Source organism: Stigmatopora argus, chromosome 16, assembly GCF_051989625.1.
Source record: "Stigmatopora argus isolate UIUO_Sarg chromosome 16, RoL_Sarg_1.0, whole genome shotgun sequence".
Lineage (NCBI taxonomy): Eukaryota > Metazoa > Chordata > Actinopteri > Syngnathiformes > Syngnathidae > Stigmatopora > Stigmatopora argus.
Genome location: NC_135402.1, coordinates 1946698 through 1961705, shown reverse-complemented (window position 1 = coordinate 1961705; position 15008 = coordinate 1946698). Strand labels below are relative to the sequence as shown.

The window sequence follows — 15008 nt, the reverse complement described above, 5'->3', positions numbered from 1 at the left end:
TTGATTGGCTAGCTTCAACGGAGAAAATATTGTCCAATCAGCAGGGAGTAGGTCAAACGCTGTTCGCTCTGGTCCACTCTTTCACGACAGCACTATTACTAATACGGATTATGTTACTACTACAAACAATCGCCTTAATAACGAAGAAATGAAATAATAAGATTAGTAATAATATCAAGAACAATGATTTTTTTTGAAAAATAATTCCAAACCGGTCGTCTCTCGTCTTGCGTAATTTAAAGAAATCAAATCCCTACTTCGTTTCACTATACGTATTACCAGATATAAAATACTTTCCTCAGTTTTGTTTCAGCATTAAACATAATAGCAAGAATATAGAACATTGCTAAACATAGGTGTGGAAAGTGTGTACTCGGCTAGCAGTCACCAAATTTCCCCATTAAATTAGTACAAGTACTGGGGCATTTTCCTTTGCGAATGTGAAACGCACATCTTAAAACTAGGCCTACATACAAATTAATTATTTAAATGTATTAAACACTGAATGTCAAATTATACTTGGTTGAAATTAAAGACAATGTACTTAATATTGCTTTGACGTGAAATAAAACTACAAGGTCATTGATATAATGGGGAAAGACGACATCATATGCAATATCCCCTGATTTCTTGTTAATGGATGCTTATGAAAAGGCTTGCCTATCCTTGGTGTAGACTGTAATGTATTGGTTTAATTTAGCAGATTAATTATTACTACATACATAGTAAGGCAGTGCTACACACCAATAGTGGAATGACTTGCACTGCGAAAGTGTTGCTTAATTTGACAACCAGGAATCATGTCTCTGATTTGATATGATTGGCTCTTAAAAGAGCCGTTGTTTTAATTGAGTGGTGTAGAACGTAAGAAGAATGCTTATGCTCGTTCTCCGCGAATACGACGGGCCAATTGGATGTCTTTAGGCATGATGGTGACTCTCTTGGCGTGGATGGCACACAAATTGGTGTCCTCGAACAGGCCGACCAGATAAGCCTCGCTGGATTCTTGCAGGGCCATGACAGCAGAGCTCTGGAAGCGTAAATCGGTCTTGAAGTCCTGGGCGATCTCCCTGACCAGACGCTGGAACGGGAGCTTGCGGATGAGCAGCTCGGTGGACTTCTGGTAACGGCGAATCTCACGGAGAGCCACGGTTCCGGGCCTGTAACGGTGAGGTTTCTTTACACCGCCGGTAGCCGGAGCACTCTTGCGGGCGGCCTTGGTCGCCAGCTGCTTCCTAGGCGCTTTGCCGCCTGTAGACTTTCGCGCCGTTTGCTTTGTTCTTGCCATACTCGCTCCTAGTAAAAGGGTAGCCTGTGACTTGCTAAAATTGGTTTTCGTGAGGCACACAGGCTATTTATACAAAAACACAAGGTAGATACTGAAGCTGATTGGTCGGTTCAAGAGCCGGCAGACTCATACATGTGATTGGACAAGAGCTAGCTGAATTCAGCCAATCGTCAACAGCAATTGTTCATACGGCTCGCAAGCATGGGGTTGAATTTAAAGTGGCCGTACACGCACTAACGCTTTTAATCAAACATCTTCTATCTATCAATCTATATATTATCTTTCGTTTCCTGTAGTATTTCTGCAACATATTGTCCATCGACGTTTTTTATCTATCTGGTCAGATGGCGCAGTAACGTTGCATTCTATTGAGTCGTATTTCATACGAGCGTTCTATTGTGCCAGTATGCCCTCCTGCACTACAGATGGCAGTACGCACCTAACAGTGTCTTGAAATATGCCATTATGAAAATAAGGAGAAGCCCTGCGACGGATGTGTCGTCAATCCCCGCATCGAATGACAACACAGTAATGGCAGCCTGCATTTTCGCCACGCTTCCCTTGTGAGCACTTCGGCTATTTTTTTCCTGATTATTGCTATTCGTAAACTTTCACCATGTCGGGAAGACAAAGCAACAAGCTTCCAAACAATTTACCACAGTTACAGAATCTGATCAAGAGGGATCCGCCGTCCTACGTTGAGGAAGTGAGTATGGCAAGACTAGCAAAGCTCACCATGCGTTATCATAAATGTCCTAAACATCTTTAGTAACATGGACGCCTGTCCTTGTGGATTTTGTAGTTTCTACAGCAGTACAGACACTACCAGTCTAATGTGCAGATCTTTAAACTACAGCCAGACAAATCCAACAAGGAGCTTGCAGAACTTGTCATGTTCCTTGCTCAGGTAACTTCACATTTGCATTGTCAGGAGGATTTTTTTGTCTTGTAAGTTGTTCTTAACATGTCCCCCGTCGTTCAGGTGGGCCACTGTTATCAGCAGTACTTGTCTACTTTCCCTCAAGAGTTAACAGAGCTCTTACTGAGTCACCACACTTTGGTGGAACCAGATTTGAGAATGGTGAGTATGTTGTTTTGATGTTTCCTGCTTCTGGTTTGGCTTTAGACAAATTACTTTTTTTAATAATACTAAATAGATGATTTGGTGTTGTGTTTAGACATTCTGCAAAGCTTTGATTCTCCTGCGAAACAAGGACTTAATTGAACCCACTGGCCTGTTGGAGCTCTTCTTTGAGCTGCTACGATGTCACGACAAGCTTCTGCGCAAGGTTTGGAAATGGAAAGAAACCCCAAACACAAAATGACCACCGGACCAACAGTATTGATGCACTTTGTCTTTCCAGACTTTATACACACACATTGTGGCTGATATCAAAAACATCAACTGCAAACACAAAAATAACAAAGTGAATTCGGTAAGGGAATTGTTTCACTTCCACTATTTACCACTTAAAAAAAAAAAAAAAAAGTATTTTATTATAGTTGCCATGTTTTCTGGTGTCAGTCGTTGCAGAACTTCATGTACACCATGCTGAGAGATCGCAACCCCATCGCGGCCAAGATATCTTTAGATGTGATGGTGGACCTGTACAAGAGAAACATTTGGTGTGTTGATTCATGTATTTATTTTAGTCAATTAGATATTGAGTGTACTACGACTTTTATAGCTAAACTATGAAATGTTAGTGACTCGACACTGCAACACTTTCTTAATAAATCAACCTTATCTACGGCAGGAATGACACCAAAACGGTCAATGTCATCACTACGGCATGCTTTTCCAATGTAACAAAGGTATGTTATTATTATTTATTATTCAGGTGTGCAAAACTGAACCTCATCTGTCTTTTTTTGATGGACAGATCATGGTTTCCGGACTAAAGTTTTTCTTGGGGACAGATGAAGACGATAAAAACGGCAGTGACTCCGAATCAGAGGCAAGTAATGTTATTATTTAATGTAGATTTTCAATAGAGGGAGCAAAAGAGGCCAAATAGGTCAGTTTAATTTTTACCGTAATGTTTGTATTTCTGATGCTAATTCACTTTCTGCTTTGAAATAAAAATAGGGAGAGGGACCAACAGAACGTGACCTGATGGTAAGATTCAGCACCGGGAAGAAAACCTCCAAAAACAAGAAGAAGCTGGAAAAAGCAATGAAAGTCCTCAAGGTAATCCCCGTTTGAGTTTTCACTTGAAAATGTGATGTTCATCATATATCTGTTTTTGTTTTACTCTCGTGTGTAGAAACACAAGAAGAAGAAGAAAGTTGAGGTGTTTAACTTTTCAGCCATTCACCTCATTCACGATCCCCAAGGTAAGCTCGTTTGAGACGTCCGGTTTCGGGGCTCGTCGTGGTTAACGAGATGCGTTTGTCAGACTTTGCGGAGAAACTTTTGAAACAACTGGAACACTCCAAAGAGCGCTTCGAGGTCAAAATCATGACGATGGAGCTCATTTCCAGGCTGGTTGGGATCCACGAGGTACGGCATAACGGTGTTTCCTTTGCCGTGAACGCCCTCATTAAAACTTAATACGATTAATTTGTCAACTCCTTCAGCTCTTCCTGTTCAATTTTTATCCGTTCATCCAAAGATTCCTTCAGCCACATCAAAGAGGTTCGTATCATTTTGATATATATTTTTCGGTTAAGACCGTTTACATCAAAACTTGTCTTAAATAATGTCTCATGAGATTTCTTGCATTTCAGAGGTTACAAAGATCCTCCTATGCGCCGCGCAGTCTTCCCACCAGCTCGTTCCCCCTGAGGTATGCCTTAACTTTTTTTATCTTGGGTGACTTCCCTCCCCACTAACTCGCACAATACCACGCGCAGATCATCGAGTCGGTGATCCGCACCATCGCCAACAACTTTGTGTCAGACCGAAACTCTGGGGAGGCCATGACAGTGGGGTGAGCAACCTCTAACCTTCAACTTCAAGCGTTACCTATCACGACGCTAACAAGTCCCCTCATTTCAGGATCAATGCCATCAAAGAGGTGGTGGCCCGTTGTCCTCTTGGCATAACCGAGGCCCTATTGCAAGACCTGGCCCAGTACAAAACCCACAAAGACAAGAGTGAGGCCACACGTCGTGCTCGTTGTTGTCGTTTTCCCGAATATTAACATTGGTGGCCTTCTCTACAGATGTCATGATGTCTTCCAGAAGCCTCATCCAACTCTTTAGGAATCTCAACCCACAAATGCTGCACAAGAAGGACAGGGTGGGCACAACATTAATAGAAATGTTATATTTAGGCAGGTGATATATTATTATTTGGCTATGTGTAGACAGAGCTAGAGAAACAGAGATGTGGGGTTATTGTAAACTGCTGTAACACTATTCACATTGTGAATCTTGCATGGAAAATCCTGTTAAGCAAAGCAATACTTTTGTAACAAAGGTGAAATGAAAGCCTTCAACAAGCTAGATACGACCTCACAATCTGGACATTAGCTTGATTAATCTTCCTTTAATACCAAACCGCAACGTGTAACAAAGGCAAGAGAACATATTACTGAAAGTGTCAAGTCTCTTGACGCAAGGGAGTTGTCCCGGCTCTGATACTTAATATTCTTAATATCGGGAAAAGTTGACCACCCTGGTATTGTTTATAAATTAACTCTAGGCATTTTGAGCATTTGTCCAGTCAGAGTTCTCAAAAGCTATCTGTTCAGTTTAAAGGTGAGTTCATCCACACCAGCTGCCATTTTGTACACAGTCTAAATCTAAAGTCTAGTCCATTAATGACAGCATTGTGATGTTTGTAGAAGCTTCCTCAAATGCAAGTGTTTGTGTGCAGGGAAGGCCCACGGAGGCTTCGTTGGAGGCCAGAATGAAAAACTACGGTGAACTGGAAGCAAAGGACCACATCCCCGGAGCGGAGGTCTTGGAAGTTGAGGCGGAAGTCGACGACGATGGTGAGCAGATAGTCGCGTGTTTTAATTGGATTGGATTGGATAACTTTATTCATCCTGTATTCGGGAAATTTTGTTGTCGCAGTAGCAAGAGGGTGAGGATGCAGAAATAGGAAAGCTATTTTAGACATAAATAGATAGGTAATAAGTAAGTCAATAAATAAATACATGGATAAATATATAGATAAATAAGTGTGTTGCTGAAAAATATATATATACATATACACATATACATACACATAGATGTACATGCATGCATACGGTAGGTCTTAACACTCAGCCATTTTTTTGTTAAAGAGCCTTTATTCAGTCACTCGGCAGGGATCAATAACATTTTCTGAATCATAATTAAAGTAAGGGATTTATGATACTCGAAATAAATTGCCAATCCGTTGGAATAAATCATCACAGATGGCTGGGAGAGCGCCAGCGCGAGCGACGAAGACGAGGACGGGGAGTGGGTGGATGTCCAACACTCGTCTGACGAAGACGCAACAGAAGTGGTCAGTTTAATGGCAGTCGGGAAATAATGCACGACTTTATTGAACCCTTCCTTCTCTGTGTCTTGAGCAAGGCAGAAAAGTTGAAGAGTTTACCGGCGGAAGAGCGGGAAGCTAGGGCGGCGGAGGTCAGCGGCAGCCGGCTCCTCACGCAGGAGGATTTCAAGAAGATCAAGCTGGCCCAGATGGCCAAGGAGGTCAACGCCGCGCCGGGGAAGAAGAGGAAAGCGGAAGATTGTGAGGAGGAAGGCAGCAGCAGCAGGTTAGAACTCAAGTTTTGGGTCTTTGGTTTGTGGGGATTAGCTGTTCGTGCAATAATTTGAGGTCATTTCATTTTTCAGAGGGGAGCTCTTGAACATAAGGGACATTGAGAGGCTCCATAAGAAACCGAAAGCTGACAAGGAAACCCGCCTAGCAACAGCAATGGTTTGAAAAATACAATTGTGTTTTTAGTCCAAGAAAATTGAGATAAAAACGGTTTTCCATTTGCCACGCAGGCGGGCCGATCGGACCGTAAAGACTTTGTGAGGAAAAGGAAAAAGTTGAATCCTCATGCTAGCACCAGCAACAAGGAAAAGCGACGCTCCAAGAACTTCATGATGATGAGACACAGCCAGAACGTCCGGACCAAAGGAAAACGTTCCTTCAGGGAGAAACAGGTAACTTGATTGCCTGAAACTTTTTCAAGTGGGGTTTATGTTCCTTTTACCTTTTTTATTTCCTTATAATGCAGATTGCGCTCCGGGATGCCCTCCTAAGAAAGAAGAAACAACATAAGTAAAGAACTTCAAGAATTCATTATCAAATATCATGTATCAAATGGCATATATACACATTGCCTTTAATTGTATTAGTTTCTATGCTTGATTACACAACAGTGTTTTGAAATAAATCATACTTGGTACTAAATTGTGTGTTTTTTAATGGGTAATAAATGTATTTATTAAATGGGAATCAAACTACTAACAGTGGTGATAAGATATTCCATCCTCGATTGTAAAACACATTTTCAATACTTTTATGTACATGCCTTTCGATCAAAGTATAAGTGATCGAAAGTGCGATGACGACAAGTACCCTCGTGTATTAAAAACAATAACAATAACCAAAAACTACCATTCCCAAAATGCTCTGCGTGAAGTCATATCAAACGTGCTAATGCCAGTTCGTTTAAGGAAAAAAGCCGGTATTTCAACCCTTTCTGCGATATCATGTAAGGAAAAATCGACTTATTTTATCATGTTTACATTGTTACCCCATTTTACAAATTTATCCTGTGTAGTTTTAGGAGCCGATCCGTTCTATTTTGGCTATTTCTGGTCCTCTTTCAGCTGTCCGTACAGATTAGCTGATGGCGATGTTAGCTAAAAAGCTAATAGTGTTCATTTATAACCAAAGATCTAATAACTGTCAAACACTGATTATGTTTTCCCTGTTTTACATAGGTTTGTGTGAGAGTTACGTTAGGAATATTTATGTAGTAACTTGATGGACATTGTTTTGGTTGAAATAATTTACAGTTTCGTAGTGTGTTTACGTGGCGTTCTGCGTATTTGGCCTATTTTACAGAAGTATCTAGCAGTTAATAATTCACCACCAGCTTTTTATTCGCAGTCTTAATTTATACAATACAATCTGAGGCTGTTTTGAATCTTTAAAATACTAGCGATCGCTTGTTTTATGCAGAATATAAACACTGTCGATTAGGTGACAGAGGTCCGTTTGTCAGTAAATTTTGTACAACACTTTTTTGGGTAAGTACTTTCCACCCCATTTTTTCTCTGTCTTTTCCCAAAACTAAATAAATAAGACAATCAATGAAAATATCACATACCAACACTCAATGCATCCACTGTGCTTTCATTAAGCATTTTTATCAAGCATCATAGTTATGGCAAATTAATTCAAAAAGTCAATATGTTCAAGCAGGTACACGCGCATCTTAACTGAAAATTGCAGGTGATGAGTAAAGTTTAGATCCGCTTCCGCTCAAGTAATGTAAGCATTTGCATCCAGGTGTCGTGACCTGTAAAGAAGCCATGGCTCCTGGGGATGTGGTGTCGGAGCATGGCAAGCAGCCCAAACCCAAGGAGAAGCGCCCCGCCGCTGCCGCCATCGCCCCCGTCAAGCCGTCCAACGTTGACTGCGAGTCAGACGGCTCTTTTGTGTTTGAGGCCCACGAGGCTTGGAAAGACTTCCACAACTCCTTGAGGCATTTCTACGAAGTGGGAGAGCTGTGCGACGTCACGCTCAAGGTGATACGTCAAACTATTTCACACTGTCTTTAAGAGCCTGATTCCAACTCACTATCTTTTGTTTTGTTTTCTAATGAACATATTTTGTTTGTAGGTGGGCAGCAAGCTGATACCATGTCATAAGCTAGTGTTGGCCTGCGTCATCCCCTACTTTAGGTGTGTGCAGCTTTTAACTAGTGGATTGAAAATGTTTTTATTATTTAAGCATTGCGTTTGTTCCCCAGGGCCATGTTTCTGTCCGAAATGACGGAGGCCAAACAGAAGCTGATCGAGATCAAGGACTTTGATGGAGATGCAATTCAGGATCTGGTCCACTTTGCCTACTCCTCAAAGCTCACGCTGACTGTAGACAATGTCCAGCCTCTTCTTTATGCCGCCTGTATCTTGCAGGTACGTTCACAGCAGTGCATTAGAGACAAACACCATTTTGAAATTAAAGTGCAAGTTCATAACACGCCACCAAAAACACTATTTTAAATGATTTATATACCATTGCATTGACATTCCACTGGCATTTAGCTGAGCTTGAGTACATCTCACAAAAATTGTGCTATCCTGGCAATGTATCGTTTACAACAAGCAAATTAAAAAGAAAAAGGTTTATAATGTGTAACTTAAGGAGCGAGCTAGAGAAAAGAATGTTGATTATTGAATTGGAAAGACAGATTTACTTTTTTCCCTTCAACATAATAGCTGAGAAAATTGTTTAAAAAACCTGCTAATCTTTCCTGTAAGTACACAAAATGGTTTTTGTCAGACATTTTCTACATTGGAATAGAAAAGATATGTAGACTGAGTACTCTTGCTATCTATACATATAAAAATGAATGGGCGTGAGCTTAGTTGACTACTTGAAGCCATCAGATTTGTTTTAAATGTCAAAGAGAATGCAAAAAGAAGAGTGAATTTGTTGGGAATGAGCGCAGTAAAGACAAAAAATGCCCGACGGATGCCACAGGTGGAGTTGGTGGCCCGGGCCTGCTGCGAGTACATGAAGGCCCACTTCCACCCGAGCAACTGCCTGGCGGTGCGCACCTTTGCCGAGAGCCACAATCGCGTGGACCTGATGGACATGGCCGACCGCTACGCCTGCGAGCACTTCGGCGAGGTGGTGGAGTGCGAGGACTTTACCTGCGTGTCGCCGCAACACCTCCGCACGCTGATGGCCTCCGGCGAGCTCAACATCAACTCGGAGACGCAGGTGTACAAAGCGGCCGTCAAGTGGCTCAAAGCCAACCCGCAACATCACCAGGCCTGGCTGGAACGCATCTTTTCTCAGGTGAGCTTCCAATGTGTCTATTTACTAGAAGCAAATCATTAAAATGTCTTTTTACGCATATGATGTTATTCTCCGTATACATTTGCTCTCCAGGTGCGTCTGCCGCTGCTCCCCGTTGACTTTCTGACCGGCACAGTGGCCAAGGAGGAGATGGTTAAAGGCAACCTGAGCTGCAGGGACTTGATGGACGAGGCTCGGAACTACCACTTGCACCTCAGCAACAAAGCCGTGCCCGATTTCGAGTACTCGCCCCGCACCGTGCCCCGAAAACACACCGCAGGTGCTTTAATTTTTTTTTTGCTGCCGCGTTGAATGTCGGAATAACAGCATTATTTCCGCAGGGGTTCTGTTTTGCGTGGGCGGCCGCGGCGGTTCCGGTGACCCCTTCCGCAGCATCGAGTGCTACTCCATTAATAAGAACAGCTGGTTTCTGGGCCCTGAGATGAACAGCAGACGGCGACACGTCGGCGTCATTTCCGTAGGAGGTAAAAATTCAAAACACGCGCCAAAAGAAAAGAAAGTCAAATAAGAAAAAAAAAAACATTCTAAACATATATATTGTAGGGTCTACAAGGACAACGCTAAATTTATTCAGGTTTGCAATGATCAAGGAACTATTAGTAGATGGCACGACAACATTTTGATCCCTTTTCTGTGGATTTCTTGAGTTAGTACTACTTTTATGAATTTGGCATATCTGCAGTAGGCTTTAGCATGACTGGAAAGTGGATTTTCACCCCTGTTCCCTGCCGCTGTCATTCAAGTTGATAAAGTCTGATGCCAGGTATATCAACATAAATAATTGCTGAGCTTTGTCAGTGGCCTTTAAAAAAAGATAGATGTTAGAATGTTAACTGCTTGAAAAGTAGATCTTGGACAAGTTTGAACACCCCCACAGTAAGTCACTTTCCACAAATTTGGTATGTTGCACGTGCAATCAGTGGATTTCAGTCAGGTGCTCGTCATTTCAGCCCAACCCCCGTTACTTCAACTCTGTGTGTGAAACAAATAGCTGTCCAGGATCGCTTCGCCCTCCCCCGAATTCTAACCCCCAACTACAAAGTACATCGCAGGAGGTTAGCTCATTATAAATTAGATTTGGGAGCAAAAAAAGACACAGAAATGCACTTCAATTTAAATGTGTAAAAGTTCATAATCAATCTTTCATAAGGGAAACCTTGGCCCGAGATTGACAGGTACAAAACCCTAAAAGGGGGAAACTATATTTTTAATATAACTATAACATTTTGACCCCACTTCTGTGGATTTCCTTAGTTAGTAGTACTACTTTTATGAATTTGGCATGTCTGCAGTAAGTCACGTGAGATACCTTTCCACAAATTTGGTATGTTGCACGTGCAATCAGTGGATTTAAGTCAGGTGCTCGTCATTTCAGCCCAACCCCCGTTGCTTCAACTCTGTGTGTGGAACAAATAGCTGTCCAGGATTGCTTCGCCCTCCCCCGAATTCTAACCCCCAACAACAAAGTACATTGCGGGAGGTTGGCTCATTGTAAATTAGATTTGGGAGCAAAACAAGACACACAAATGCACTTCAATTTTAGCTGTGTAAAAGTTAATAAGCAATCTTTAATAAGGGAAACCTTGGCCTGAGATTGACAGGTACAAAACCCTAAAAGGGGGAAACTATATTTTTAATATAACTAATAACATTTTGACCCCACTTCTGTGGATTTCCTTAGTTAGTACTACTTTTATGAATTTCGCATGTCTGCAGTAAGTCACGTGAGATACCTTTCCACAAATAATGTATGTTGCACTTGCAATCAGTGGATTTCAGTCAGGTGCTCGTCATTTCAGCCCAACCCCCGTTGCTTCGACTCTGTGTGTGGAGCAAAAAGATGAACCTACCTGCACCCGCTGTTCAGGATCGTTAACCCCCCGCCCCCCCTGAATTCTAACCCTAACAACAAAGTAGATGGCGGGAGGTTGGCTCATTGTAAATTAGATTTGAGACCAAAAAAAGACACACATTTGCACTTCAATTTTAGATGTGTAAAAGTTAATAAGCAATCTTTCATAAGGGAAACCTTGGCCTGAGATTGACAGGTACAAAACCCTAAAAGGGGGAAACTATATTTTTAATATAACTAATAACATTTTGACCCCACTTTTGTGGATTTCCTTAGTTAGTACAACTTTTATGAATTTGGCATGTCTGCAGTAAGAGAGAGATACCTTTCCACAAATTTGGTATGTTGCACATGCAATCAGTGGATTTCATTCAGGTGCTCGTCATTTCAGCCCAACCCCCGTTGCTTCAACTCTGTGTGTGGAGCAAAAAGCTGAATCTTCCTGCACCCGTCCAGGATCGTTAACCCCCCCCCTGAATTCTAACCCTAACAACAAAGTAGATCGCGGGAGGTTGGCTCATTGTAAATTAGATTTGAGACCAAAAAAAGACACACATTTGCACTTCAATTTTAGATGTGCAAAAGTTAATAAGCAATCTTTCATAAGGGAAACCTTGGCCTGAGATTGACAGGTACAAAACCCTAAAAGGGGGAAACTATATTTTTAATATAACTAAAAACATTTTGACCCCACTTTTGTGGATTTCCTTAGTTAGTACAACTTTTATGAATTTGGCATGTCTGCAGTAAGAGAGATACCCTTCCACAAATTTGGTATGTTGCACATGCAATCAGTGGATTTCATTCAGGTGCTCGTCATTTCAGCCCAACCCCCGTTGCTTCAACTCTGTGTGTGGAGCAAAAAGCTGAACCTACCTGCAGCGGCTCATTTCAGCCCAACCCCCGTTACTTCAACTCTTTGTGTGGAACAAATAGCTGAACTTACCTATAGCGGCTGTCCAGGATTGCTTCGCCCACCCCTGAATTCTAACAAAGTAGATTGCAAAAGTAGAGTAGATTTGGGAGCAAAAAAGACACACACACACACACACACGCAAATGCACTTCAATTTTAGTTGTGTAAAGGTTTTAAGTACTAAGTCAATAGGCAATCTTTCATAAGAGAAACCTTGCCCCGAGATTGACAGGTACAAAACACTAAGAGGGGGAAATAATATCTTTTTAATATAACTTGTGGAAGAATAGTAACCTTGTCAATTCAAAATTTCTGTGGTCGTCTACGCAGGAAAAGTTTACGCCGTCGGTGGACACGATGGTAACGAGCATCTGGGCAATATGGAGGTGTTTGATCCGTTGACCAATAAATGGATGATGAAAGCTTCCATGAACACCAAGAGGTACTTGCTTGCCTTTAGATCTCAATCACATATGCTGGTTTGCTCTTGAAAATGTGAAAGCCATCTAAATGCATACGACTGTCTTTGCACAGGAGGGGAATCGCCCTGGCTGCGCTGGGCGGTCCCATCTACGCCATCGGCGGTCTGGATGACAACTTGTGCTTCAACGACGTGGAACGCTACGATATCGAGAGCGACTGCTGGAGCGCCGTGGCCTCCATGAACACCCCCAGAGGAGGCGTGGGCTCCGTAGCCTTGGGCGTAAGGCGTAGAAATTGTGCCGCGTTGGCTCCTCCGTCCAATTTCCTCCTCATTGCCGTCGTTTTCGTCTTCTCACCGATAGAGCTTTGTGTACGCGGTGGGCGGCAACGACGGCATGGCGTCGCTATCCAGCGTGGAGCGATTCGACCCCCATCTCAACAAGTGGATCGAGGTCAGCGAGATGGGCCAGCGGCGGGCCGGGAACGGGGTCAGCAAGCTCAACGGCTGCCTCTACGTCGTCGGTAAATTTAATGAAAGTTGTTGTAGATCATTTCAACTGATTTGCATGAAAATTGGATTCTATAAATTGACACCAAATCTACCAAGTGAAAGAATTGGCTCCCTTCTTAGTAATCAAGTGGATTTTTTTTTTGGGGGGGGGGGGGTAGTTAAAGTGTTGTGCATGCTCGCAATTCACAGTAAAGTAGCGCAAGTCTACAACCCCCCTGGCACGTTGAAAAAAAATGCAATTTTTACAGAATTTAAAGTCTTGATTGAGAAAATGTACACAAACACGTAATCATTGGATTGGATTGGATAACTATTCATGCCGTATTCGGGAAATTTTGTTGTCACAGTAGCAAGAGGGTCAGGATGCAGAAATAGGAAAGGCATTTTAGACATAAATAGATAGGTAATAAGTAAGTCAATAAATAAGCGTGTTGCTGAAATATATATATATATATATATACACATATACATACATATCTATACATATATCTATACATATCTATATAGATATATACATACATATATATATATATATATATATATATATATATATATATATATATACATTTATTATATACATATATATATATATATATAAACATACATATACACATACGTGTACATGCACATACATATATAAGCACATATATACATAGATACACTAAGATGTACATGCATGCATACGGTAGGTCTTAACACTCAGCCACGTGTTTTGTTAAAGAGCCTTTCCACCACAAAACTTTGACCATTTTCCAACACCACGCCATAGGGGGATTCGACGACAATTCGCCGCTGAGCTCCGTGGAGCGCTTCGATCCGAGAATGAACCGCTGGGAATACGTGTCGGAGCTGACCACCCCGCGCGGCGGCGTGGGCGTCGCCACGGTGATGAGCCGCGTATTCGCGGTGGGCGGGCACAATGGAAACATCTACCTGAACACGGTGGAGGCCTTCGAGCCGCGCATGAACAGGTCAGTTCGACCGGGCGGGGGTTTCTCGGGACGCCGACCCGGCGCTAAACGTCCCCCCGCTTCCAGGTGGGAACTGGTGGGCTCCGTATCGCACTGCCGAGCCGGAGCGGGCGTGGCCGTGTGCTCGTCGCACGTGAGTCAGATCAGGGACGTCGGGCAGGGATCCAGCAACGTCGTCAACTGTATGTAAAGGAAGACTGAAATGTTCGCGTCACCAATGGGTTAGGGTATGGGGAACTCCATAGTTTTTTTTCCCCCAGATAATAAAGACAGACTCCATAAAAAATAGATTTTGAACTTTGTCAACTCAGGATGAAACAGACAAAAATGCAACTGTTAAGTAACAATGCATTTTTTTAAAAAAATATTTAACGGATGACCGTACAGCTTTACGAATCTATTTAACCGTTGTGAATAGCCACCTTCTTTAAAAAAAAACTTGCAAAACCTCAAAGGACGTCACATTTCATACTCGCTTTGGGGATATTTTGTCCTCGTCATTTGTTTGCATGCTAATTTTTGTAAGTGGAACATTTTTTTTGAATCAAAGGGAACCTAGTTCAACATAAAAGTAGACCACAGAAGTTTAAGTATGTGGGGAATAAAAAATAATTTCAATGGTGATCATGCTTGAACAATCATGGCTGACACATCACTTGTTTGTAGGGATTATTATATATTTTTTTTCCTTTTTAATGGAAGCAATCAAGATTTTTGAAATGCATTGAACGGTATCAGGGAATGTTTGCGGCAAGACGATAGCTGGACTGTCAAAAGCTAAATCGCACAGTTGGCTTCTATCTATATATATATATATATATATATAAAAATGACATATATTTTAATATATTCTGCACACTTTTGTAATGTACAAATATAGCTGTATCTTTGCTGTTATTCTTCTAATCCCTTGTTGTGCTAGAATTTTCCAAGGTGAATACAATTGTCTATTTGTTGTCAATTTGAGCAACGGTTGAGTAAAAAGTTTTAAGTTCTGTTTATATTTGATAAAAATGCACAATTTTCAAGGCGCTGGTAAAAATGGTTGAGCCTGA

At 41.9% G+C, this 15008-nt stretch overlaps 3 protein-coding genes across 3 annotated transcripts; 2 read left to right on the top strand and 1 right to left on the bottom strand.

Moving 5' to 3' along the window:
* Positions 1-225: 225 nt before the first annotated feature.
* LOC144090689 (histone H3-like) lies at positions 226-1332 on the bottom strand. The gene has a single exon (XM_077622408.1). It carries the CDS (start codon positions 1286-1288, stop codon positions 878-880), a length of 411 nt encoding a protein of 136 aa, XP_077478534.1. The 5' UTR covers positions 1289-1332; the 3' UTR covers positions 226-877.
* A 442-nt stretch (positions 1333-1774) lies between these two features.
* On the top strand, positions 1775-6635 carry sdad1 (SDA1 domain containing 1). The gene is made up of 22 exons (XM_077622398.1): positions 1775-1994; positions 2091-2195; positions 2271-2369; positions 2467-2577; positions 2653-2724; positions 2814-2914; positions 3046-3103; positions 3172-3246; positions 3378-3479; positions 3556-3625; positions 3688-3791; positions 3869-3926; positions 4019-4077; positions 4145-4221; positions 4290-4387; positions 4456-4532; positions 5112-5229; positions 5638-5729; positions 5801-5988; positions 6068-6152; positions 6224-6385; positions 6460-6635. Exons 1-22 carry the CDS (start codon positions 1905-1907, stop codon positions 6505-6507), a joined length of 2049 nt encoding a protein of 682 aa, XP_077478524.1. The 5' UTR covers positions 1775-1904; the 3' UTR covers positions 6508-6635.
* A 221-nt stretch (positions 6636-6856) lies between these two features.
* klhl8 (kelch-like family member 8) lies at positions 6857-14168 on the top strand. Its single transcript, XM_077623612.1, has 12 exons — positions 6857-6939; positions 7743-7981; positions 8076-8137; positions 8206-8371; positions 8940-9260; positions 9354-9540; positions 9602-9745; positions 12379-12490; positions 12583-12751; positions 12834-12993; positions 13752-13953; positions 14020-14168. The coding sequence occupies exons 1-12, from the start codon at positions 6885-6887 to the stop codon at positions 14141-14143; spliced, it is 1941 nt and encodes a 646-aa protein (XP_077479738.1). The 5' UTR covers positions 6857-6884; the 3' UTR covers positions 14144-14168.
* Positions 14169-15008: the final 840 nt, after the last annotated feature.

Coding starts and splice junctions, on each gene's coding strand:
- sdad1 (XM_077622398.1), top strand. CDS start 1,905: ATGTCGGGAAGACAAAGCAACAAGCTTCCAAACAATTTACCACAGTTA. Junction 3,247..3,377: donor GCAGTGACTCCGAATCAGAG/GCAAGTAATGTT, acceptor AAATAAAAATAG/GGAGAGGGACCAACAGAACG. Junction 6,153..6,223: donor CCCGCCTAGCAACAGCAATG/GTTTGAAAAATA, acceptor TTTGCCACGCAG/GCGGGCCGATCGGACCGTAA.
- LOC144090689 (XM_077622408.1), bottom strand. CDS start 1,288: ATGGCAAGAACAAAGCAAACGGCGCGAAAGTCTACAGGCGGCAAAGCG.
- klhl8 (XM_077623612.1), top strand. CDS start 6,885: ATGCCAGTTCGTTTAAGGAAAAAAGCCGGTATTTCAACCCTTTCTGCG. Junction 12,752..12,833: donor TGGGCTCCGTAGCCTTGGGC/GTAAGGCGTAGA, acceptor TCTCACCGATAG/AGCTTTGTGTACGCGGTGGG. Junction 13,954..14,019: donor TTCGAGCCGCGCATGAACAG/GTCAGTTCGACC, acceptor CCCCGCTTCCAG/GTGGGAACTGGTGGGCTCCG.